The sequence below is a fragment of the Triturus cristatus genome, chromosome 10 (genome assembly GCF_964204655.1).
Source record: "Triturus cristatus chromosome 10, aTriCri1.1, whole genome shotgun sequence".
In the NCBI taxonomy this organism is placed as follows: Eukaryota; Metazoa; Chordata; class Amphibia; order Caudata; family Salamandridae; genus Triturus; species Triturus cristatus.
In genome coordinates, this window is record NC_140593.1 from 987,722,640 (window position 1) to 987,748,991 (window position 26,352).

At 45.0% G+C, this 26,352-nt stretch overlaps 1 protein-coding gene across 1 annotated transcript in view; it reads left to right on the plus strand.

The window, feature by feature from the left end:
* Positions 1-26,352, plus strand: part of NT5M (5',3'-nucleotidase, mitochondrial) — a 123,432-nt gene that overhangs the window by 76,176 nt on the left and 20,904 nt on the right. Inside the window, exon 4 of the mRNA XM_085628929.1 lies at positions 21,618-21,732. Within this exon, the coding sequence (XP_085485055.1) occupies positions 21,618-21,732 (115 nt within the window). The remainder of the gene's footprint in view (positions 1-21,617; positions 21,733-26,352) is intronic.

The window sequence follows — 26,352 nt, forward strand, 5'->3', positions numbered from 1 at the left end:
CCCTCGGAATCCTCCAGTCGCCGGTCCATCAGGGCGCTCGCCTGGCCAAGCCGGCGCACCTCCTTCTGGAGGGCCACCACGTCCGTAGTGAGGCTCGTTGTGGTGTGGGCCAGGGAGTCAACTCGGTCGTTCGTTTTTGACAAGTCTGCCCTCACAAGGCCCACATCCACCAGGACCGAGTCAATTTTTTGCGCCAAGGTATCGAAACGCTGGTCCACTGAGGCCTTCATCTCTGCGATGGCGCCCATGACGTCCCGGAGGGTCAGATCCACCGGTTGGGCAGGCGCCTCCGTCGGGCCCACCAGGGATGACCGCGATGTCTCCGGAGAACCCTTCTGGAGCGTATAGCGATCCATACTATTGGCCTGGTGCGCCGTGCCACGGCGGGTTGTCTTCATCTTCGCCCGGTCGCCATCTTGTTTGGTGGACATGCTGGCCCTTCCACCGTCGTACCAAGATCTCCAAACGGGCCGCCACACCAAATCACGGGTGTCAGGGGGGGGGGGCGGGGGCGACCACCGGGCCGCGGGTCAACCCACCGCCGGCGGGTCAGCCGGGCACCTGGACAAGGCAACACCACCGCACCCCGCTCCGCAGCCCGACCCCGCCTGAGGCAAGGAGGGCGCAAAAGCGAAAGTGAAAGTGCGGGGTACGCGAGTCGCCCAGCCCCGCTCGCCGCTGTTATTCACTTCGTCCCCGGATCGCCCCACTACTCCAATCCGGGGGGCCCGCGAGGAGAAGGCCGCAACCTTCAATCGATGCTCCCACCGGTGTTCGGGGTCCGATTCGAGCCCAAAAAACGGGTGGCGCCTCAGCTCGGGTTCACCGACACAGTCCCCTCAACAAGGACAGGATATCGGCAGGATTAATTCAGGAGGTCGCGGAGGTCCTCGGGAGCCTCGCACCTACGCGGCCATCTTGGTTGCGCGCTAGGCTCCTCCCCCTGCACTCTAAGTTATTCTATTATTGCTGCTTTTTTAAATCTGAAGCAATACAATGAATATATCAATATGTTGTTTTAATATTGATTAAGTGGAACATCTTACATTTTTTAACTATGAGTAAAAGTTTGCTTTTAAGTTTACAGGACATGTTTCCTTGAGTGCCATAGGATCTCATAATTATATTACAGATCTGTATAAAAGTGTGTATACACACACACACAAACACACTGCATCTTTTCATTTTGAAAATATTGATATCTTTTTTCAGAGTTATGTATTTTTTTTGTATCAACCTCATGCAAATCCTTAAGAGACCCACGGAGCATAGTCTACTTGCATATGTAAAGCCTTTGCTTCCGTTTTGTATAAGATTTCTCAGATCTGAATGTAAATCTTTTTTCACATTTGAATACAGTCCTAATCTTCAAGTTTGTTTTTGTGCTTTAGCTGAATCCCTAGTATTCCAGAATCTTACCACCACCTGAATTGCTCACAGGAGAAGCAAGTAGATTGGTTCACCGTCTCATTGCGCTGTAGCAATCCTCCCTTTACAGAGGCGTAACCCCAATCAGCTTAGGCTCCGTTGGTATCTGGAGTCTGGTGATCGCCTCAATACCAAGTGCCAGCTTCTCTTAGAGCTATAATTCAGACTCTGTCATCAAAGGCTAACTTAATCCAGTTGTAGAGCAGTAGAATGTGTATGCATTTGGTGTCAGTTTCCAAAATTGTTGCTGATTTGGAAGAGAACCATAGATCCCTTACATACCTGCTAGTAGGTGTGCAGTCTGTTCTGTGCAAGGATAGTGGGTGCCTCCTGTCCTGCTTCATATTTGAACTCCGATAATATTGTCCAGTTCCATGTTCACCTCTTGGTGCCAATAAGAACAATTTCATTTCGCTCTTTTCAAAATTGTGCATGATGGTTTATAGCTGCCTTTTTCATCAATAATGGTCAGGTCTCCTTTTGTCTAGTCTAGACTAGATTTGAGATTGTCTTGCTTTGAAATGCATCAGGCAAGTTCAAACCCACCTTAACATCAATCTGGTGCCACACTTTTAGCAAAGCTTTGTTAAATCACGATGAGCCTCTCAATCTGAGAGACCTACATTTGATAGGTCAAATGTGTCCCGTGGCTGTTTTATGCTCTAGTCTTTCACTTCTGATTTCTGACCCTTTGAATTCCCCATGGCACCAGTCTGCATCTGGAAACTTTTCCTGAAATACCTTCCACACATCGGTAGGTGGTGCTAACAGACTCCACGGCATCTCCATCCTCTCTCCGGAAGGGAGGACACCGAACTGCATATAAGCCCCATCCCTCCCCGATACCTCAGTTCTTTTGTTTCCCCACTGTCCGATTTATATATGGAGTTCCTCTCCCAAATGTTTTGTTAAGGATCACCTTCTCCCAAAAACCATCTATGACATAAGGAAAATTTCCTCTTTGAGGACTACAGTCATTGAACTGTGCCACTCCTGCTGAAAACAGATGTCAGTCACTGAGCCACACAAAGTCTGCCTTCGCTGCTTAGGTTCTAAGCATGACTTGAACTCCTATGACAAGTGCTCCATGATGAACTTGTCTGCCATCAGGAAGAATGAAGCTGTACGTCACCGAACACAAAAAGTGAGGTTGGTCAAGCTTGAAGTGCCGGGCCTCCTCCCAGTCCAAGTTTCAGTTGCGATCCTCTGGTAAGCCCAAGGTGAAGATGAAGGTCAAGACAATTTGAATATAACTCCAGATTTGGATCAGGAGCTGAGTTTGGCTCGCTCTCGACCAGTATCACAATATTAAATCACCATACCATAGCCCAAAGCGTTATGTCCATTCAGTGAGGACCCAACGGAGGCCTTGATGGCAGCTTGGTCCAAACGTTGCTCAATACCGCCAGTGCATCAACCTATTGCTTGGCATCACAGCCTGCCTCACAGGAGCGACCTTTCTGGCACAACATGCAGTGCCCCAAAAGACTAATTGTGTCTGAGGCTGCCAGTAAGGTACACCCAAATACTTTAACGATACCGCTGTACAGAGAATCAAAGCATTTTAGCACACTGGGAAAGAAGGTATTCTCCACTGCCAGGCTGGCTCGGAGATCGATTAATGTTATTTGATTTTGTGCCAGTACACTGTTGCACCCTGGGATGTGGTGAACAAGATCTTGCACCTCCTGACTAGATGAGCTCAGAAACTAATTTGCTCAGACAGTACACAACTACATTGACCGTGCGATGGGAAGCAGTGAAGTGGTGACACATAGAATTCCTCGATGGAAATTTCTCTTGATGGCTCCAGGATGTTTGGAGAGAAGGCTGACACAGAGTTAGAGCACTTCAAAGATAGTTGAGCTATGGCTTGCTTCTTGGGTGTGTTGTCTTAGGTTCAACAATTTCACCAGCAGTACTGGACATTTTGGGCTTACTTGAGGGGCCTTACGGCTCACCAGAGGCAGCCCCGGTAACCTGTCCAACCAGCCATTCAGCCTTTTCGGGGGCTGCAGTGGAAAAAGTGGTGTTAGAGATGGGGGCCATTAGCAAGGGCAGCCATCCTTTTATGCATTGCCTCCTGCAAGTGCTGCCAAATCACCCAGTTCCCCCTTCATTGGTTGTCTGCTGATGGTGGAGGGCAGGGTTTGTTTCTATCTTTCCCATTTGCTTGCAGTTAGCCTGTTACCAGTGGATTTTGGAGGTAGTTCAGAATGGTTACGCCCTCCCTATCAATCTACCCTTCTCATGTTCCTTCTGTTTCTGCTCAGGCTTTAGCAGATCCTGCCCACATACTCTCAGAAGAAGTATTGACACTTCTTGTATAGGGTGCTTGAGGTAGAAAGGGGCAGGGGAAGCTACTCCAGGTACTTCATAGTGCCCTAGAGGGATGCCGAACTGTGATCAATCCTGGATCTTCGGTTTTGAATACCTTCCTTTGGAATGGCAGATTCAAAATGCTGACTCTGACCCAGGTCCTCTTTACTGTATACATTGGGGATTCGGATGGTGTCCGTGTACTTGCAGGATTCGTTCTTCCCTGTGCCCGTCCTGCAGTCCCACAGGCATTTGCTCCACTTCATTGTGGGATTAGAACACATCCAGTTCACTCTCCTGCACTTCAGCCTCAATTCTCCTACCACCCGGGTTCAGAAAGGTAATGACGGTTGTTGCGGCTCATCTTCAGAGGTTGGGAGTTCACACATTCCCGTATATCAGCGACTGGGTTTTGAAGGCGGGCTTTCAACAGTCCATGATGAACCACCAGCAGCTGACAATTGCACTGCTGTATTCCTTGTGTGTCTCCATACACTACCCCAAATCCTATCTTCAGCCAGTGCAGCAGATTCCTTTTATATGGGTCGTTCTCTATGCAGTGGCTTTCAAAGCCTTTCTTCCCCTAAGTGATCCCAGGACATTGAGTACAATCCTGATGTTTCGGGCTGTGTCCTGGCTTGCTTCCCAAACAGTTCTGAGGCTTCCTGGTCTTCCTGCCCTGTGCATCCTGCTGCAGCCTCATGCCCGATGGTACATGTGAGCTCTGTGGTGCCTTTGCCTTCAGTGGGCTCAGCACCGGGGATGTCTTTCAGACAGCATCCGTGTTTTCAACAAGGCAAGTTAGAACCTTTAAATGGGGATGAAGGATGCCAGTCTAAGTTGCATGAATCCATTCCATCAGTTTGGTCGAGCTGGTGCCTCGCTATTGCTTGATGTATGATTGTGACACATAGTTGACAGTCCATGTCAACACCAGTAACACACCAAGAGATGAGAAAGTCATAAAAATAACCCAGTGAAAGTCTGCCGGCTCATTTCTTTTAGAAGAGCAAGTGTACTCCACTGAGTTTCATCACCTCTGATTGGATATGTATTTCACAGTAGCGCCATCTCATCAGATTTATATATGTATTACAACTTATGAAGCTAGTAGAGGGGGAAAGGACACTTAACACCAGCTAAGACCATTGCAGACCTCCTCAAAAATGACTTCAGTTAGCTCTTTGCATGGTAGCGTGAGGCCACTGGAAAGAAGATGACAAACCAGGAGTTTTGTTGCTGGTGGACAATATGAAGCAACTGAGGGAAGGTAGCCACCTCTTTCTGGATCTACAACCAGTCTCTAGACCCTATATTTTACAAACCTGCAAGTGCTGATTGCAGCTTTTGGAGTTTCATTTGCTTCTGAGGCCTTTCCAGTGTATCCTGTAGGAGATTTCAGCAAGGTCCAAGTCATGAATGAGTGTGAGATGAGAAACAACCAGTGGTTCTGCAGACACAAACATACCTCAAGAACATTGAACTGAGCATCTGAAACAGAAGGAAAAGAAAGGGCAGACAATATCAAGTCATCGAGATAAATAAATACAGAAGTAACTCGGCAGAAGACACTCCAGAGGGGCCAGAATTTTGGGGAAGGTCCCCGGTTCTGAGATGGTAAGGATGGCTAGTGAACAACAGATTCTGGGCACCCACTGTAAATATTAAGTACCAATGGGAAGTTGGATCGATTGGCTTGTGTGATACTTTTCTAGATTTTCTAGAAATACAGAGTGCAGTTTTTAGACCCCCATAGCACCAAGGACACAGTTAAGGTACCAAACCGAATATGAAAAACCAGTTGTACTGCAGCCAACCCGCAACCCACTGAGCAATATTTGAGTGAAATATGTTTCTGAAAAAGATCAATCCCATGAGACATTACAGGGATATCTAGTGGAACCCCAAACCCTCTTTCATTAGGGAATAGAATATTACACTCAAGAACACCAGAATATGAGTAATGCATTTTAAATATGTATTTTAATTAAAAACCTAATCTATTGTAAATAATATAAATTGTAGCCACAATGTAGACAAATGAAAAGGCAGCAGCAACAATTATTAAAAGTGTGAATAAAAGGACCCACTCCAGTATGATTGCTGTTATACATTTGCAGCAATTCCAGACCCCTTTTTCTATATCTACGTCAGCAGATAATGAACTTCTTTCAAGTTTCCAAGCTGGTTCAGACCTGCACACCTATTTGAACCATAGGACTTGTGTTTGATATAATAGCAAGGCCTGCTAATCTTGTCTCTCGCAGCCAGCTGCACAAATAGATTAAGTCAGCAGCGAGGCGACGGCTAAGTGCCTCTCCAGTCGCCTACAATTAGAGTTGGTGATATGATTCTTAGAGCCTGTCCCAGTGTCACCTGGCATGAAGGTCTTCTTTCTAAACCTTCTCTCTTTGTGCTCACTTTTTTTAACATAATTTCACTGTTATGGAAACTCTCAGAATAAACAGCTATTAGAGAGTTGTGTGATACCCTTTCACTTGTTTTCAATCTTAATTGATAGACACATGTAACTCAAGCAGGTGAGGAAAGGCATAACATTCATATGTTAAGATATGTATTCTGTAAGTCCAATGCAGACCAGGAAGTCACCCAGCTATATCAACTGAGTAATGGTTTGAATAGAGCCTATCTTGTAAGGAAGCTGTGGAATGAACTGGATTAATCACTTGAGGCACAGAGCTGATCTGTAATCCTCTGATGGATTCAGAACTAGGAACAAGTTGTTAATTTTAAAGCTTTTGCAACTAGAATCGCTGTTAGTTTGTGTAGATGATCAGTGCCCCCCTCCCATGGCCCCGTAACCCCCATCACTAACCGATGTGGTGATGATTGTTTCTTTTTGGAGGGGACCGTGCCTAGCTCTTTGGGTTGGACTGATCCTATTGAAGAAGGAACTCGACTGATCTACATACCTGTGACAACAGTAGCCTTTTTGGAGAAAAACAATGATCCCTAATGCGGATCAAGCGATCGTCGGTGGCTGAGATTAATTCAAGCATTCCTTCCATCACTTTGTTGTTTGTTGCAGTAGCTGCATGGGTATTTGCAGATGTGAGTCTGGTGCTAACAAGACTAATGGCTGTAGCTCACCGAAGAGGCCTAAGTATTCCGAAACCAGACTGGAGTTGCTTGAGTTCCCAACTGGAGCCGACTTAGTCTGGCAGTTCGGGCTAGACTGTTCCTATTGGAGCAAGCCCAAGACTGATTTTCATATGGCTGGTCTTTTTTTAAAGTAGCATAATTGTTGTAAAACAATGACCTAGAATGTATCCTGGTGGAGCTCCATTGGCGGAGGTCAGTACAAGCATTCCCTCCATCATTTTGACTGTTACATAGATGGGAGCAACATGGGGGTTGAGTTGTAAAATACATTGATCTGATATCCTCTTTTTTAGTTGTGCAAGACTCAGTAATGCAATAATTAATATTCTTTTCTTGACCATGCATTTGAACCTGGAGGTGGAGTTAAGAGGTGTCAGTTTGGTTAAGCCCACTGTCTAAATCTTTACCCAGTGTTGACAGTCTATTGTCATAAAGTTTAGTTGAGAGAACAACTTTTTATACCCAGCAATTATTCTTGTCAAGTAGATTTCTGTTGCCATTTGCCTTTGCTGCAGAGTGAAAGCATTGAGTAACTTTAGTTGTAGTTATTCTTTTTCTGTGGTCTATAAGAATGAATGAGAGGGGTCATGTAAAAGCTTTCTTAACATAAACTAATTAGTATCCGCTTTTCTGAAGCGTAGTGCTGGAATGTGATAGGAATATATTTTGAAATTAAGTAAACTAAATCTGAAGCACATTCATTTTACCTTAGTGTGATGCACAGGAGGCTAAATCCACTTTTAAGTTATCTTGCTCTTTTTTTAAATAGATTCTTTTTATTAAAAAGAAAATTTCACAGTTACTGGTCCTCAAACTTAGTTCGTAGTATAGTCATCAAATATCTATATTCTATACTTTTAGACATTTTGTTCCTCTTTCCGTAACTACATTTAAAAACCGCACATACCAGAAAGTGTCTCTTTATGCTATCTATGACAGAGGGTCTACCGTCAGAAGAGTTAGTGTCAATAGATCTGTAATTTTTCTAAGTGCTGGAGTAGTCAGGCGCTGAGTATGGACAGGTGTTAACATGTGATAATCGTTTACGGGTCTTTCTGAAATTTTCGAATTTTCGACTGGGTCAAGTAATCTTTAAATTCAGTCATCTCTATATTTCCTCCGACTTCTTCTTAAACGTTGGTATCGTGGTTTTTAAATGATTTTCTGTGATCTTGATCTCTACCAGCATTGCCTCCAATAGGCGTTAGGCTGTTTTTATAATAAGCATTAACCAGTCTCTGGTACCGTGCCATGCTATTTGTATCCAGTCCTTTCTGAAAGAAGCATCTTCCAGAAAAATCCTGGGTGCATTGGTGACTATAAGTCCTCTAGGGGCGGAATTGGGTCTTAAATATTCTGTCATTATTACTCTGTGTAGTACTGTTCTGATTCAATTGCATTTTTGATCTGTTTTGTGTCCCAGTCCTTTCTGCTTTGGTTTGTGCCACATTAAGATCAGATAATAGAGGGTGGACCAGAGACAATTTGGTTCACATCCTCTTCAGTAAAAGTTAAGCTTTTCTGTCTGCTACTTTATGTAGAGTAGTGAACACTTTTTGTTCACTTACTGTTTACTCGCGAAGGTTTTTTTTAAACTGTACTATAAGAAGGTTACATATCCATTAAAAAAGAGGTCTTCAAACTTTTTTAGGTTGAGCCCCTCCAAGCTGAATTTTTTTTAAATGTCGGGCCCCCCACCCCCTGACAGAAATTTCTGGAATCTGGTACACCTCATAATCGACCGCCATTCAGATATCCCAGGCCATATCCGACAAATAATGTTAAATGTAGTAAGAGTGTTTAGTAAACTGCAGGTTTGTGAGTGGGTGCGGTTAAATGACAAAGGCTTATTAGACAGTTCAAATAAAAGATTTCCAAGATAAAATGCACGCATATTGTTTTTACTAGGGTTTTACTTATATAGTTGAGTCATAATGGGACAGTGTTCTCTGGAGCAGCCCCATCACCTACTAAGTAAGTACCCTCAAGTCAGGCAAATACCCACCAACCTCTTCATAAACATTTTGAATGGAAGTGAGCCACTTAGTCCCAGACTTGTTTTTGCGCCTTCTCTAATTGTTGAGCGTTACCAAAGCAATTGAGGTGGCGACATTCCTTCCTGTGATGTCATGCGACACCAATGCACATTGCTTATTCTTATTAGTCCCCCCACTCGTGTTTTTAGGACCTGTGCCCTGAGTGGGGGTTTAGGACCCCATGTCAGGCTTATGTTTAAAAAAAATAGAACTAATAAAAACTGAATGATGTTTCCTATTTTACTTCAGAGCAATGTTGTCTGACAGACTTTGTGGTGATCAAATGGATCTGAGTCCAGCTGCACAGTGAACTGGCAGCATTACAGTGCCTGTAAATGCAGCGGTGGCCGTCACAGGTAACTACGGTGAGGCGGCGGCAGCAGGGCGGGGAAGTCGACAGATGACAGAATAGTTAAAATTAAATAAATAAATTAAACCTATTCTGTTCCCCCGCACCACTCCACCGCCCCATCGCGCTTACCTGCACCAGCCAAAACTGATGCGTGAGTCTCCAGGGAGTAGGTCTAGGAAGAGAGTAGAAAAGATTGTTAGAGGCGGAAAGGGTTTACGGTGGATGCCAAAAGCAGTGCTTAATTAATTTTTTTTAAGTGCACAGGCCAAAGCTTTTATTATGTCACTTGTGCCAGCGCTGGCTCTTGCCAGGGCAGCTGTATATCAGGACCACCAGGTCTTCAACAAACCAACACACACCTCCTTCTTCCTCCACCCTGTTTTTCCTGCCTCTGTCTCAGTCTTGCAGGTGGTTTTTCATCCCTGCTTTATCCCTTTGTCTCTGTTTTCACAGCTTTCTTGTCCTTTTTCTTTTACCCTATTCTGCTTTGCTTTATGTTGCTATTGGCCAAAGTTGGATGCTGAAAAATAATTATTGGTCCCTAAAAATGAGTATCGAGGGCCACCACTGCCACCTCCGATAAAAAGGAAGCACTGCCCACATGTGGAGTCAGGTAAGGAATGGACTGGTTGGAATCACAATTCGTAAGATCGACCTTTGCCCCAGAACCCTCGGTCCAGTCGCCACAGCTGCCTATGCACTGCAATGTTAATCATGTTATCATTTGTGTCCATTGCCTTTATGCTTCTGATTGTATTGCTATATAATTGCATGCCGCATAAAGTGCAGACATTATACAGTCAGGCAACAAGTGGCACTTTACAGAGGTCCTAAAGTGAAAAATATAAATAAGGTGTGAGTTGCATACATTGCTAGAAAGCCTTCCGTTCAAAACAGGCACGAGAAGGCTGCCAACATTTCTCATCATAAAACGCCCTGTTCTGCCTTTTCGCAAGACTGGAGACACCCAACCTTCCAAGCACTTTGTTGCGGGATGACGATGAAGCGTCTATTTGGGAGCAAAATGCGACATCAGCAAATTGTGCGAACTAGCCACGCTTGCAATTCACATAACTGGCCATTTGCTGCTGGCCCAAAATGAGCGTGGCACAATCTGTGCATGTAAATGCTAAAAAAAAAGACATTGAATATTTAGGTTCAGGGTCACATGCTCAAAGGATGTCAACCTTGTCACTGACAAGACCGGACTTCTTCATAGCTCTCGCTTTCTTTTATTTGCCTTCTGAGACTCCCAGTAGCATTTCTACTTGAATTCCATTCACTTAGTAAAAATAAAACGGTAATCGCTTAATTAATTACACTCTGTCATGTGAGGGAACCTCAGATGTGACACCGCACAGTAGGATGAGCCAGGAAGAGGATGTAGCTTTACGGCTAGATCAATTGACCTCAAAGATGGGGAACCAATATCGAGTCTCGGCAACGATGCTTAACATCCTGTGATTCTGGGCAAATCAATTAATCTCCCCGTGCTTAACAACAATGAATGTGTCCTTGTATAATGAAAGTGATGCTCATGTAAAGCGCTCTGATACCTGATATCTTCTAATCTAGTTTGCGCTATATAAAAACTCTAAAAAATAAACAAAATTTTCCCCTAAGCCATTTGTTTTCAGCCTATTATACAGAAATATCTATCTTAAAATTGTTCTCTACTATGTGCTGTGAACTGTGGAGGAGTGAGTGGACCCAGTGTCCAGATCACAATTACAAACAGGGCACTTGGAGAGCTGCCCGGGTCCAGGATTTTACGAACCAAAGAGAAGTGGAACTACCAGCTGCCACTGCGACCAGGTGTAAATTGCAAACAGTGAGAGGCCTGCTCCTCCTCACTCGCAATATGTTGAAGACCACGGAGGAGGGGTCCATTATAATTGTTTTTCCAGTGATGGTGATCCATATCAGATATAAACATAGTTCGGGCACGTGCCATGGAGAATTACATTTTTGCTTACATCTCCAAAAGAGCTGAGTGAAAATTCACCAAACCAAGAACTGAATGGTTGAAAAAAATGCTTCGCCATTAAAATTTGATGGATTTTTAATTTAGTGGTTTACAAATCCTGCATGGCAAATCTTTTCTATGTAAACCCCATGTTAATTTGAGGAAGTGAAACGTTTTGCACCCCCACCCTATTATAATTGCTGAGCCATTTGAGCATCTGCCCACTGAATGCTATTTGCCCACAGCTTAGAGAAAACTGCTCAGAGGAAAAAGTTATTATTAACTGTATAAAATAAGAATTCCTATCAAGTGAGTTGCCAAACCAACCTGCAGAGAACATGATGTGTTAAAGAAGCATGAAAAATGACAACTGTGAATAGGCACTTTTATAATTTTGCAATAAAACCGTGAGTGTATCTCATGTTCATACTTACACAATTTAAAGAGCAACTTTACCTCCTTTGTGTGAAGAACTAACCATCCGAGATGGTTAATTCCGAGAGCTGAAATGTTTTGTCTGCAGTGCGAGGCACGGAGTCTCCTGTTCTGTGAAACTGAAAGCGAACTGCTCGTGGTTTTCTTTCAAATTAACGTAGTAGGGGCAAGTCATGCCCCTATCGATTGGGACAGTGTGAAACAAACTAAGGTGAGATTTTAGGGTGGAGTGCGCGCCCCCCCTGAGATGGTGCCGCGCCGCCCTGGGGGGCGCGCCCCACAGTTTAAAGAACTCTGCATTAAAAGATAAAGCGACACATGAATTGCATTTAACTCACCACTTCTGTTCACATAAGCCTCATTGTACGCCGTGATGCATGGAATGCATGCATCGCACTGCCTGAAAATGATCACTGATAAGTTTGAACGCTGCTCAGGGATACGCACACATCTCCCGTTTAGACACATTATAAATGCTTACTGCATGAAGGACAGTGTGGTGGGTTAACAGACAGCTCACAAGAGATACCCATTGTGATTTTGTATATTTCCAGCATGTTTGGAACTAAGTGCATGGCAGATCCGCAATGCGCTTGCTATGCCCGAATGATTAAGCATTACAAAGAGCTACCAAATAACTTGTATGATGTCTCACTTCCGGCCCATCTCTCTGCTCCCGTTCCCGGCCAATGTCATCGAGAAGATCGTCAACAGACAGCTAACCCGGTACCTCGAAGAAAACAGAATCCTGGACCCTTCCCAGTCAGGGTTCCGCAGCAACCACAGCACCGAGACCGCCCTCATTGCCGCCACTGACGACATCAGGACCCTGCTGGACAACGGTGAGACCGCTGCACTCATCCTCCTAGACCTCTCCGCCGCCTTCGACACCGTCTGCCACTGCACATTACGCGCACGCCTCCACGCCGCTGGGATGCGAGACAAGGCTCTGGAATGGACCACCTCCTTCCTCTCCGGCAGAACCCAGAGCGTCCGCCTCCCCCCATTCCGATCCGAAGCCTCCAAGATCATCTGCGGCGTACACCAGGGATCCTCCCTCAGCCCGACACTGTTCCTCTCTCTCACCAAGGACCCCATCACCGCCAAAGCCAACCCCCACGAAGGAATGAAGGCCATCGCCGACTGGATGAAGATCAGCCGTCTGAAGCTGAACGCGGACAAGACGGAGGTCCTCATCCTCGGCTCCAACCCTTCAGCCTGGGACGACTCCTGGTGGCCGATGGCACTGGGGGCAGCCCCGACACCCACCGACCACGCTCGCAACCTGGGAATCATCCTCGACTCAACGCTCTCAATGACCAAGCAAGTCAACGCCGTCTCCTCCTCCTGCTTCAACACCCTCCGCATGCTCTGCAAGATCTACAGATGGATCCCGACAGATACAAGAAAGACAGTCACCCAGGCCCTCGTCAGCAGCAGACTCGACTGATCAACAATGTTGATTTAAAGCAACAGGTCACTGGCGCCACCCACAAGACAGGACACACATTGGACGGTATATTTTCCAACAACCCACAGCTGGTCTTCCTGGGCCTTCTTCCACTGGTCTGGTCAGATCACAAGGTATATTTGGGCTGACCATGTCTGACCGACACATGAAGAAACCAATAAATAAACAAGTGGTTAGCAGAGCATGGAATAAGGTAGAAGCTAATCAACTACGAGAACTATTAACCTCTACATCTTTTGATCTACCCACAGACCTAGATGAGGCCACCGTTTCGTACACCAATTGGTTGAAAGTAGCAGGTAACAAGCTGGCTCCCAAGAAACTCATACGCCCCAATAGGGCACGACCATCCTCTCCCTGGTATACCCAAGAATTAAGAGATCAAAAACCGGCCTGCAAACATCGGGAAAGAATCTGGAGGAAGGATTATAACGAGAGGGAAAAAATAAATACAAATGGGGCTTAGCTCAGTATAAGCAGCTGCTTCAAAAAATAAACAAGAGCATTTTACTAAAAAAATAAACACTGCAAAAAACTCAACAAAAGAATTGTTTAGAACTGTAACCTCCCTAGCACACCCAGCCCCCCCACCCATCCCGGCGAGCCAGGAACTGTGAGAGAAAATAGCAAAATTCTTCTTTGACAAAGTTGAGGCTATTTTCTCTACTTTTGCTGGGTCTGCAATTAATAGGTCACCGGCCAACACAGCAGTTACTAAGTCAGGAACAAGTCCTCTGGCACAATTTGATAAATTTGCCCCAGTTACGGTCACAAACACCTTTGATCTTCTCATGACAGCGAAATCAGGCTCACCATACGATCCATGTCCACCCTCAATTCTAAAACTTGCACCCGAGCCCGTTACTATAACATTGACCTCCATCATAAATGCTATATTTGCAGAAGGGCACTTCCCTAAAATATGGAAAAGTGCATCCATACTGCCACTACTGTAAAAAACGAGTCTAGATCCTAAAGACTCCAACAATTTTAGACCCATCTCTAGACTCATACTTCCAGCGAAAATTACAGAGAAAATCATGAATGCACGACAGTCTGTTCCTGGAAGCAGCTCAGGTGCTGGATCCCACCCAATATGGCTTCCGGGGGGGTCATAGCACGGAGACAGCTCTTCTTAAATCCACTGAAGAAGTCAGGGTCATACTCGACCAGAGAGGAAAAGCCGCTATGATTATGTTGGACCTCTCAGCGGCCTTTGATATGGTCCATCATGTTTTATTGATGGACCGGCTGCAGGAGAATGGAGTCCAGGGTACTGTATGGAATCTACTCAAATATTTTCTATCAAATAGACTACAGACTGTTTCCCTTGGCAATTTCTCTGCTAAACCATTTACTCTACCTTGTGGAGTCCCTCAGGGGTCATCTATGAGCCCAACACGTTTTAATATATATGTATCACTAGTGGCCCCCCTGATTGAATCTTTTGGTTTTAGGCTGACTACATATGCAGACGACACCCAAACTGTGGTCTCAGTTCTGCCAGGCAAGCAACAGGAAACAGCGCACCAATTCCTTGGTTGCATGACAGCGGTAGGTGTCTGGATGGCCCAAAATTGCCTTAAACTCAACTCCAGTAAAATGGAGGTGGTTCTGTTTGGTAACGACCCGAATTTCTGGACCCCGGCATGGTGGCCGGATACACTGAGCCCTTCACCTACTCCTATCAAGAAGGTACAAAATCTGGGTGTCTACATAGACAATAAACTCAGCTTTAGGGAGCAAGTGAATGCGGTAGTTTCATCTGTATCATATACTCTGAAATCCTGCAAGAAAATGATGCCGTTTCTGCCCAAAGATTGCCAACAAACAGTCATTACTGCTCTAGCCATGTCCAAACTTGGCTATTGTAACAGTCTCTATTTTAATATTCAGGAAGGGCTCATGAACAAACTACAACTTCTGCAGAATGCAGCTGCCAGATTGCTTACCGGCATACCAAAATACGCTTCAATCTCGGCTGAGATCAGAAGGCTTCACTGACTGCCAGTTAAAAAACGTGTTCAGTTCAAGGCGCTATGTATGGTACATAAAGCCCTTCAAGGAGCTGGGCCCAACCACCTAAAAATGTTATTTCACTGGTATATACCTAAAAGAGCACTACGCTCGGCAAAAGCGAAATTGGTGTCAGTACCCCTGGTAAAGAAAGCCAACTGGGGCGGCAGAAGATTTGTGGTCGGTGCAGCGAAGGCATGGAATGACCTCCCGCTGTACCTTAGATGCATGACTAATCTACTCGCTTTTTAGGAAGGCCCTCAAAACTTGGCTTTTTACTAGTTAATCTTCCCCTTCACTCTGTAGGACTTCAGTTAGTGCCAGGACACTTTCGGGTAGCAGTTGCGCTCTAGAAATATCAATAACATTAACATTAAAAGAAGTGAAGGAAGGGAGATGATAGCAACAGGGACATCTACTGTTTTTTTCAACAGATATCCTATTACCACCCACTTTTAAATCAGACAAAGTTTGTATTTTATTAAAAACTGACTTCTTCCATGTAGCACAAGCTCTAGCAAACCCATTGACAATGATCCCTCCTGAGAGACCACAAGCTGGGAACCCCTTCCCAGGAGTTGGGACAGGGCCCTCAAAGCACCATGGACTGGGCAGGGCAGAACTAGGCTAATTTAAGCCGCCAGTAAGCAGATTCCCCTGGCTCCCAGCCCTCCCTGAGATTGAAGAGCTGCTAGGAAACTAGATGTGTCAAAGCTTTGTGAAGAGGTGACTAGGTCGTTCAGGCAGCGTCAGAAATGTGGGTTGTTGAGATAAAGCATAGGTGGGATACACCTTACATGTCAGGACATGTTGGTCTTCTTGAAACATTGCACACAGGCATATATTGAGCCACAGTTTGTCACAAAGGGAAAACAAGCCTGGTTAAACATCTTTGGACTCACGAGGGACATGAGAGAGTGTCCCTCATACTGGCTCACTTTGCTCAGTCCCTACCTCACTGCTGGAGTGGCTGCATCCTGGGAACTGTGAGAGACCCTTGAATTAATTTGGAGATATTAGTCCCAAAGGGAGAGGAGTATCATATATAGAACCATATTCTGAAGAGATAGAAGCAAATGTGGCCAGTGGTGAGCTTGAGGGTGGCTCTCCGACTTTGTGTCCCATCTGTTATCCTTATAAGACTCTGATAACCAGTGGCCATGGAACATTTCTGCTGTACATATATGAAGTCTGGTGAATTATCTCTAACTATCCATCGAGTCCGCCCTGACATATCACTGTGCCCTGTTAATTGTGACTTTGCAATTGTTCCTGTCTTTGGATTTTGCAATCTTCTGCTCATGGGCCCACCAAGGTACACCTTTAAATTTGGCCCAAGCTGGGATTTTGCTACCAAACCCCTCTTTCCTAATTCTGCGAATCAGCAAAATGATTTTGCCCTCTCAAATTTCGATTTTTCTGCACCTCATAAATACGTTGGACATAAAAATGTGAATCAGGCCTTGAGTATCTAAGCCGTAGCTGTGTACGTGTAAGTATGTTGAATCTTCCTGTTTAGTGACTTGGAGGTTAGAAAAGTAATAACATGTTTTTGTCATTTCAGGGAGGTTATAGCCAGAAATCTGAGCAACAACTATGGCAGGAAAAGACCTCCCACCTAGTAACACCAGTTTTTTGGGCAGTCCTTCTGGCTCATTTCTGGACTTCCTTTAAAAGGGGGGTTAGCCAGCATGTTGTTTTCGACAGTGAAAGGCCCTCAGTACAAAATCATCTAGACATGCAACTTCTGTCCCATTCTTACAACCTTAACAGTTAAAAGTTACCATTTTTAGCCCCATTTTTTTTCCATTTTTGCAGTTTTTCTCACACATTTCAAGTGGAAGAAAATGTCTTACTTTGTTAATGCATTGATATGAACGCTGCCCAAAAAGTAATAAAGTAACATGTGCTTGTCTTCCATAACAAATATGTTATGGAATAGCAAGGGGGGGAAAGGGGGCGGACAATCCGGCTAAGCTTTCTTTGGGTCTGGAGTGGCTCTCTGCCTGTGTCCTCAAGACATTAGGGCCCTTATTTAGATTCTGGCTGACAGGAACTCTCTCCCAGCCATGGAGGTTGCTTCATCTGCTGTATTACAAGCACAGTAGAGTCAATACCACTTGTAATACAGCAGGCTCAACATCCACCACGTTGGTGCCGAGTCCCTCGCCGCTAAACTCTATAAGGCCCCAGGTCTTTTCGTAGGAATCTGTTGGGATAAAATAAACTGATTGGAAAAAAATGATTGAAACAGTTTGGGCAGAGGTGTTTTTAAAGTGAAACCACTTTAATAAAACGGAATTAAAATACATTTTATCATACATAATGGTATTTCCAAGAGTGCTTTTGCCTAGTCTTTCCCTGAACACTTACAAGAGGAATTTATGCAATCTCAGAATACTTTTGGAGAACTTTCAGCTAAACTCTGACATAAAAGAATTCCAACAAAAACTTTTTAACCAAAAGCACTATGTAGTATAAAGTATATTTTTATCAAAAATCCTCGATTATATATATATATATACACACATTCACACACATATGTATGTGTGTGTGTGTGTGTATATATATATATATATATATATTTTTTTTTTTAAGTCCTTTGAGCAATTTCCTTCCAATACAAATCCTCAGTTCCAGCAGATAATCCAAATCCCAAACTGTTTGGGTCAGACAGGATATGCAAACCTTCCTGTACCTGGCCTGTAAAGTTCAACTTTTTACTAGGCCTGGGTGCTGACCTCCGCTCCCGTTCGCGGAGTTTGCAGAGTTTTTCGCACTCCATGGAGTTCGCAGAGTTGGAGCTGAGGTTTTTCCTCACTCGCCAACGGTAAATTGGTGAGTGCTAGCTATGAAAATCCAACGTCAGACTGCTTCCCAGCGAGATTTCTCAATGCGGGCGGTTGCGGATGGTCAATACCGCTTGTGTTGAGAAACTTTCCGTACATGTTGAGGAAGCTGCTGCTCGAGTAGAACTTCCACTTGAGCAGCAGGAAGAAGTAGCGCCCCCCTGGTTTGCGTGTGATGCCATTTACGCTGATTTTATAGCTCGGTATAAACACCCGGCACTAAAAATCAGATAGAACGGCACGAGATAATGTACTCCGCCACTCGCAAAATTCTGCGTAGCTTGGCAGACTTTTTTCACTTTGTGGAGTTCCGCACACGGAACTCCACCAACTCCGCCCAGGCATACTTTTTACATTCAAAGAAATGATGCAGCTGAAGCAACACACCCAGTGCCTGTAGTTAGATGCATAAAGCGAGTCCTGGGTGTGGCCATTTTTCAAGTGGGCATCCAGGGACAGAAAAGAGCTGTTCTTTTTTTACCCATTCTTGCATCACTTACAGTCACCAACAATAGGTATTCCAGAATGACCTTGATGACGTCAGCTGCGGTTAGGGGACCCATTGTGACCTCAATCACTGGGTCGGGGTGCATCCCAATGGCATATTCCCTCTTAAGATGATGGTTGCAGTCATGCTGGACTGAGCTGCAGAACTTCCCGTTCCTAGATGTCAGCTTGAACTTTGTTTGGCCTCTGATCACACCCACCACGCTTATAGAGGATTGTGTCACCGAACAGCTGGAATAGATGTTGCATGTCAGCCGAATGTCTTCTGAGCTGACGCAACACAAATCATTTCTACGCAAAATATTGAATTCACAAGTCACAAATACATCATGTAAACCTTGGACAGCAACTGCCTCGCTCGAAGAATTTTCTGGCATCCGGGAACAAGCGCTTTACTGGCGGGTGAGTCACCGGCTGTTGCTAAGACACCAGCCTGAAAAACGTACATTTTGTACAAAAGTTTTCAATCCAATTAATTTCCCAAGAGCGCGTTTTTGTACATGATGTTTCGTTAACAGACCCTGCATGTTAATTATTTTTGGACTGTGTATGCTGCATTTTAACTCTGTACGTCTTTGCTCTGCTGGAAAATCCATTTTGGCACTTGTAAATGCATTTATTGATTTTTTAACTCGATCCACTTTTTTTGTAGCATTTTTGTAGTGCTTTATACCCCTATTTAGATGGCGAGGCACTTCGAGTGATTGATAATAGGCTACCAAATGTTGGTGCACAGGGTAGTTGCGTGTGGGATTGTAGTGTGGGCTATGTTGGAAGTGTTGGGTGTGTCGAGTGTGAGGTTCAGAGGGGTACTCCACTTTGTAGCTGTGAATTTGATGGTTTGCAAAAGCAAAGAGTGACGCTGCAAGTTGTGAGACAAATACTAGGTTATGGCAAATGGTTTATAGGACGTGGAAAGTGTACCAACTTAACTAAAATTTGCAAATGAAAGTAGTAGACACCGTTAGATTGTTAAAACTAGCTCCTCTTACCAGAGTACCAGCTTTCCTCCTTCCAGATGACATGTTACAAACAGTTTCATATTGATCCAGATGCGGCTAATATGTCCAACAGAAAAAAACAAAGGCAGTCAGAATATACAAAGCGGATTTTGCACGTTTTAGACACTGCTACATTCCGAACCGCTGAATGGAACTACACTACATTTGGCAGAAAGCTAGATCATGGTATGCAGATTGTACAATTAATTTACAAGGATTTACATTTACTTTTACGAGTGTTTTCCTCAAAATTATGAATTTTCAGCATTTGCCACATAGTCCATTAATTGCTGCATAATCTGCAGATTTTAGCACAAAAACTGTTTCTAGCTAAAACAGATCAAAATTGACTGAAAATGGTGCAGCATGTGTTGCTGTACAGTAGAAGGTCCTTCGCAAAGGTTGACAGGTCACCTTTCAGATACAGCTGTATTTGGATGTGGAACTGGCACTAATGTAGTGAATCTATCCACATAAAAGATCGGAAAGGAGAATCCACCCCTCACTCACCAAGACTTCTGGTCCCCTCTAGATAAAACACTTCAGCTCCTCTTCAAACACTTTTGGGGGGGAGAGTTGAAGCCCACACCTGGGACCTTGCGGCCCATGTGTGAGGAGGGAACCCCATGATGAAGCATGTCACCTTCGGGTGAGTGAGGGTTCTCATCTTAAGATACAATCTTTCTTATCTTCAACAATGCACATAATTCTTCATTTGACATTGGGTACATGATTTTTTCTGTTATATTTCTTTTGAGGACGTACTAATGTACTGAAAGCTTTGCCCAGACGGAATTAATGTGTAAAACGACAATATAATGAAATTATACTATTAAAAATGTGCTGCATTAAACTGTATAATTTGCGTTTTTTTGCTGTATAATTTAGTCAACATTGCTGCATAATTTGGGCCTCCCGTGCCACCTATTGCCAGTGACCATGTCTTCCCCACAGGGAGATTGTCATAGTTCACTTTGAAAAAATCCTTTCACTTTGCAGCCAAATGAATAAAGTAAACAACATCTCCATGTTAAAAGAATAAGCAGCAATTTGTCAGAAGACATAGCCTGACATTTAACGTGTTTTGAACACGCAGGAAATGTATCAAATTAAAAACAAAATGTAAAGGTATTTTTATTGCTCATTCTGAACTCCCGCACCTCTATGCTGTGACGGGTGCCTCGGTCGTTTGGGGAGGCAAAGATTATTATGGACTGGACTGGCCCTCAAATATCCAAAAAGGGAAGGTATCACCCCCACATTTGGTGGACGTGTACTGGTGGCTTGTTTCACATCGAAAAATGTTTTCTCTGAAGCAATACGTGTGTTTTGTACATATGCGCAGTGGGCTTCATTGCACCTGTGTGGGCTTCTCTGCTATGGAGAATTTTGCACAAGTGGAATGGAACTCACAGGAAGAGTCACCTCACAGTATGCCTCGAAACCTAAGCCTGGCACAGTTTCTAGGTGTACTATAGGGAATGGTGGTGAGTACCAAATAGTTATAAATCTGCACCTGCAGGTGGACGTAACCTACAGACCCAATTTGGCCCAATGTGTAGGAGGCTGGGGAAAGGCAATAGAAATGGCCTAATAAGCTTTGGCTTTTGGGGGGGGGGGGGCAGAAAAATTCCTGATGTTGGAAGTCAAGTGTTGAAAAGACCAGAAGCCACCCTAGGTATTGAAGTCACCAACAAGGTTTAAGGGAACAAACAATTTGTATTAAATTGACTTTAGATTCAGTGCCTGGAATTTGGTGGCTCATTTTTGGTGAAAGGTCGGCTGGGTAAGGCGGGAAACAGACTCGACAGAAATTTGCAGACATTATATGGTTGTCATCAAATCTTTGTTTTCATTGAATTCCTGGACATATATGCCAAAGCTGCCTTTGGAAATGCTGTTGTGGGTTGGCTTAGTTATCCTTTCACAATAAAAGACGGATACCCAAGAGGGAACGCAAATTGTGATATTTTTCAATACTATATTTTTTGTTTCTTCTGTTTATAGGACTGTATTTTCCCATTGCTTTCCAATGATTTTATGATTAGATGCCCACCAGCATTAGCAGTTTTTAACTCCCCACTTTGAGTGACTTTTTTTCCCTTTGATTTTAGTACGCCTGGGTGGAGAGGCATTTGGGGCATGAGTTTCTGGATCAGATTGTGCTGACCCGGGATAAAACAGTGGTCTCTGCTGATCTGCTGATCGATGACCGCCTAGACATAACAGGTAAGGTGAATGACTTGAGCTGCCGAGAAGATGAACCCTAAAGTATGGTAGCCGTGGGCATTCCTGTTTGGGTTCACGTCTTCTAATCAATTTTATAAACCTCTGTCCAACAGTATCCAAAACACCAGATAGGATCTTTGGATCGGACGGCAACTTCATTTGTACATCTTTTTTTTGTGTGGAATATTTTAATTTTGTTTTGGGGAAAAAAATTAACACATTGAACAATGCACGAATACACAATGTACAATAATCATCATTCCACACTTGTCTCATACGGCAATAGTCCAACTGTAGCGGCCATTGTAGGTGAACCTGTAGATGAGTTTGGACGAGGCGGACGGGCATGAAGAACACTCCAAGACTATAATACACTTGTTCCCCAACAGCAGGGACATACAGTACATCCTTCAAGGCTCTTCCCTCCGTTGTCCTGAAAACAATCCCCCACCCTCAGCTTCCCCTTCCACTTCTAGATCATAGTATTTTGTCCACTTTGCCCATATCTTCCGGAATTTCCACGGACAGCCCCTTACCCTATACGTCCCCAATTCTGCCACCATATAGATTTCAAGACTCATCCTCAATTCTTTGAGTGTCGGTATTTGTTGGGCACCCCAATATTTCACTATGTCCCCTTTGGCCACCACTAACCCCAAGTTGGCCAATAGGAGTTTGCGTCTCGAGATATCCACGTCTGTAGGGATTCCTTGAAGCAGAAACCGTGGTTTTAATTCTATTTGGATTTCAAGGATATTATTAAGCTCCCTCACAATCTTTCCCCAGTACACCTGAATCTTTGTACATTCCCACAAGGTATGTATGAACGTTCCATGTGCTACCTGACACCTGAGGCATTCTGGACTTCCTGCCCTTCCTATTTTATGCAATCGTGCTCTATCAAAGTAAATGCGATGTAGGATCTTATATTGAATAAGATTTAAACAAAGTTTGATTGCCATTTCTCTTCGATGCATGAGAGCGGCCTCCCAGTCTATTTCTTCCAGCGCACCAGTGGTGGTTTCCCATTTAGTTCGGAGTGGACCTAATTTGTCAGGCATATTGTTGAGCAACGTCTTATAAGTAAGTGAGATAGCTTTAGCCGGGATCTCTTCCTGCAGGAGTCGACTCTCTAACCGGGCGTATTCGGGCAATGTCTCCCCCTCCAGCCCCTCCGCCACCCATGCATGTTTCAGACGAAGGTAGGCATATGCCTGAGTGTCGTGTGCCAAGAGAGGCCAGCCCGCCCCTGTCCAAGATATCCCCTATTTTAGAAATGCCTATCAGGTCCCATTTCTTAAAGCCTCTTAGCTTCCCCACTTCGGTCAACCTACATCCTTCCCATAGCGGGGTTTCCCTGGTATACTTCCTGTCCCATTGCATTTGACGTTCAGAGCTTTTCCATGCCTCTAATGATCTCTGGGTCGTCCGTAACAAGCGTCTGCATCCCTTACCCCCAAAAATATAATGAAGGTGTGTGCGTCCCCTAAACTGTAACTGTTCCAACCGATATGTCGAGTGACCTCCCGGCGCGTGGATCTAGTCGTTGATGGCTATGAGGTGGGACGCTCTATAGTACGCCCTAATATCTGGGAGGGCCAAACCCCCATTGTGTGGATTCCTCTGACGAGTCTAAAGTGCCACACGAGGTTGGGCCCCGTCCCAGAGGAGCAAGCGCAATTCCCTATCTATGAGCTTGAACATTGTGTCCGGAATTTTACGATACGTGTTTTGTAACACACATAACAGTTGAGGAGGTGTAATCATTTTATACATAGCGGCCCTCCCCATAATAGTTAAAGGAAGTCTTCTCCATCTCTTTACGTCTTCCTGAAAGTTCGAGAGGACCCATCTAATATTACGTGATATGCACGCTGCTTCATCTGTAGTAATGTAGAGGCCAAGATAAGTAAACCCTTCGGTCGACCAGCGTAGACAACCAGGGTGTGTTTGGGGCTCCACCTCCCCTCCAACTGGATATAGGGTGGACTTACTCCATTTGATTTTATATCCCGCATGGCGTCCATAGGTCTCAAACATTTGTAGGAGTTGGGGAAGTGTCTCACTAGGGTTCGTCACATAAAGTAGGATGTCATCCACATAGAGGGAAATACTTTCTTCATCTAGTAATCGGGAATCATCTACAAATCCACCCAACCCTGGGGTGGTGCGTACGACACAGGCTAAGGGCTCTAGAATAAGAGCAAAAAGTAGAGGGGAAAGGGGACAGCCCTGTCTAGTCCCTCTTTGTATTGGCCAGGTTTCCGATAGAACTCCGTTAACCCGAACCCTAGCCTCGGGCTCCATGTAAAGCAGCGCCACCCACTTTCTAAAACCCTGGCCAAATCCGTATTTCTCTAGAGCATGTCCCATAAAGGACCAATGGATTGTGTCAAATGCCTTCTCAGCGTCTAGGGAAAGGAACAAGTGGGCCTCCTCCCTATCCCGGACCGCATCCATCCAATTAGCCACTCTTTGGAGATTATAGCGGGTGGCTCATTTTGGCATAACGCCAGATTTGTCTTCGTGAATCAAGGAGGTGATGACTGTTAAGAGGCGTGTCGCAAGTATAGTAGCTAGAATTTTGTTTTCTATATTTAGTAGCGAAATGGGACAATATGACCTGCATTCGTCTGGGGGTTTCCCTGCCTCGGGTATCACCACCACTGTTGCCATTCGAAGATCTGCAGGAAGTATCCCAATATCTTTAGAAGCTTGAAACATCTTAAGTAGGTGTGGAGCCAGAAGGGTACTATGCTGTTTAAAAAATTCCCCTGGGAGGCCATTAGGACCCGGGGTTTTTCACGTTTTTAGACGACCAATGGCCTCCGTGACTTCGTCTAATGTAATGTCTACATCGAGCCCCTCACGCTCCTCAGGGGCGAGGCAGGGGAGTTCAACATCCTCAAGGTATTGTGTAATTTGTGTCTCAGTGGCTCGTGTCTGCGTTGTGTAGAGTGTCGAGTAGTATCGGGCAAAAGCTCCGGCAATATCATGTGGCGTGGTGTAGGTCTGGTCTATCTCCTCAATAGATATAACCCACCTCGACTCTTGTTTCTTCCTCCCAACCAACCAGCAGTTTGACCGCCCTATCCCCTGTCTCATACAGCCGATGTTGGACTGCGAGCTGGTGTGTCCGTGTCTCCTTGGTGCCCTATGCCTGGTATTCTCTCCTAGTGATTTCAAGCTGGCGGAGGGTGTGTGCATTTAAGGTGGCGGCCCCCCTATTCTCAAGATCTACCATTTTATCTTCTAACATCAGGAGCTCCTGCAGGTCCCTCTGCTTTTTATGGGCAATGATATTTTGAGCTCTATCGCGTATTACCGCTTTAAAGGCCTCCCATAAAATGACAGCGGATTGCACCGACCCCTGATTTTCTTGGAAGTAGAGTTCCGTATCTACCCTAATTTCTTTGGCAACCGTTTCATCCTTCAGGGCCCATGCGTTCAATCTCCAGGAGGTGCCCAGCCCTCCCCTCCCTCCCTCAAGTAGAGCGGTGAATAGTCTGAGATACCTCTGGCCAGGTATTCTAACTCCACCACCTGCCCAATCTCCCCGGCTGGGGCAGAAAGGTAATCCAGCCTTTAAAACACCCTACGGGCCCCTGAAAAATATGAATAGGCACGTGCGGCTGGATGGTGACGTCTCCAGAGATCAGTTAACTCCAGGGTCACTTGGAGTCATGCCAGTGCGGTGGTCTCCCTGGGCTCTGGCCCCGTTAGCGTACGATCCAGGGAGGGATCACTCACATCATTGATATCGCCCCCTACGATATGTGAGGCGGGGCCGGACTGCAGGACGAGATCTGTCACTTTGTCAAGTGTACATTGCTGGAGATGTGGGGGAGCATAAACACTAATTATGAACCATGGTGTGTGATTCCAGATGCCCTGGACCGCTACGTATGTACCCTCCGGGTCATCCCATCTTCGAATTGCCCTGAAAGGGGGTGATTTTCGAATAAGGATTGCCACTCCCCTCGAGCCGCGAGTAAACCCCGCATTAGCCAGGGTAGTGTATTGCCCCGTACCCATAAACAAACAGGGTGGACCCATAAGATGTGTCTCCTGTAATAATATGATATCCGGCTTGAGTCTTTTAATGTAATTAGATACCAGACCCCGCTTAATTTTGTTCCCTAGCCCATTAACGTTCCACGTCATTACTGTGTGGTCTCCCCCTGCCATGGATTAAGAAGGTGTATTACATCATTTGCCCATCGCGGTCCCATAACAGTTCCACAACAATACCCTTGCTGCGTGATATCCGTAATCATGCCTAATGGTCGAACAAGAGCGAAAACCTTCCCCACCTCCCTCGGTCATTGCCCAGACAATCCTTTCCCGTCTCAGTGTCAGTATGCATACATACTAAGGGAACAGAACTACCCATCCCCCTACCCAAAAAACAGAATGCAAAACATTTAGCCAAACCCATTATGTCCCCCCTCCCTGCAGGCACCCACACCACCCCCAATTTCGTCAAAGTGACAACACTGGCGCGGGTAAACCGCCCAGAGGTCTGTTACCCACCCCCTTTCCCTTATTTACTCAACTAGGTTTCAGTACGATAACTACAACTCACTCTATACTTTCCTGTATCGTGGCAAAGGTCCCAAA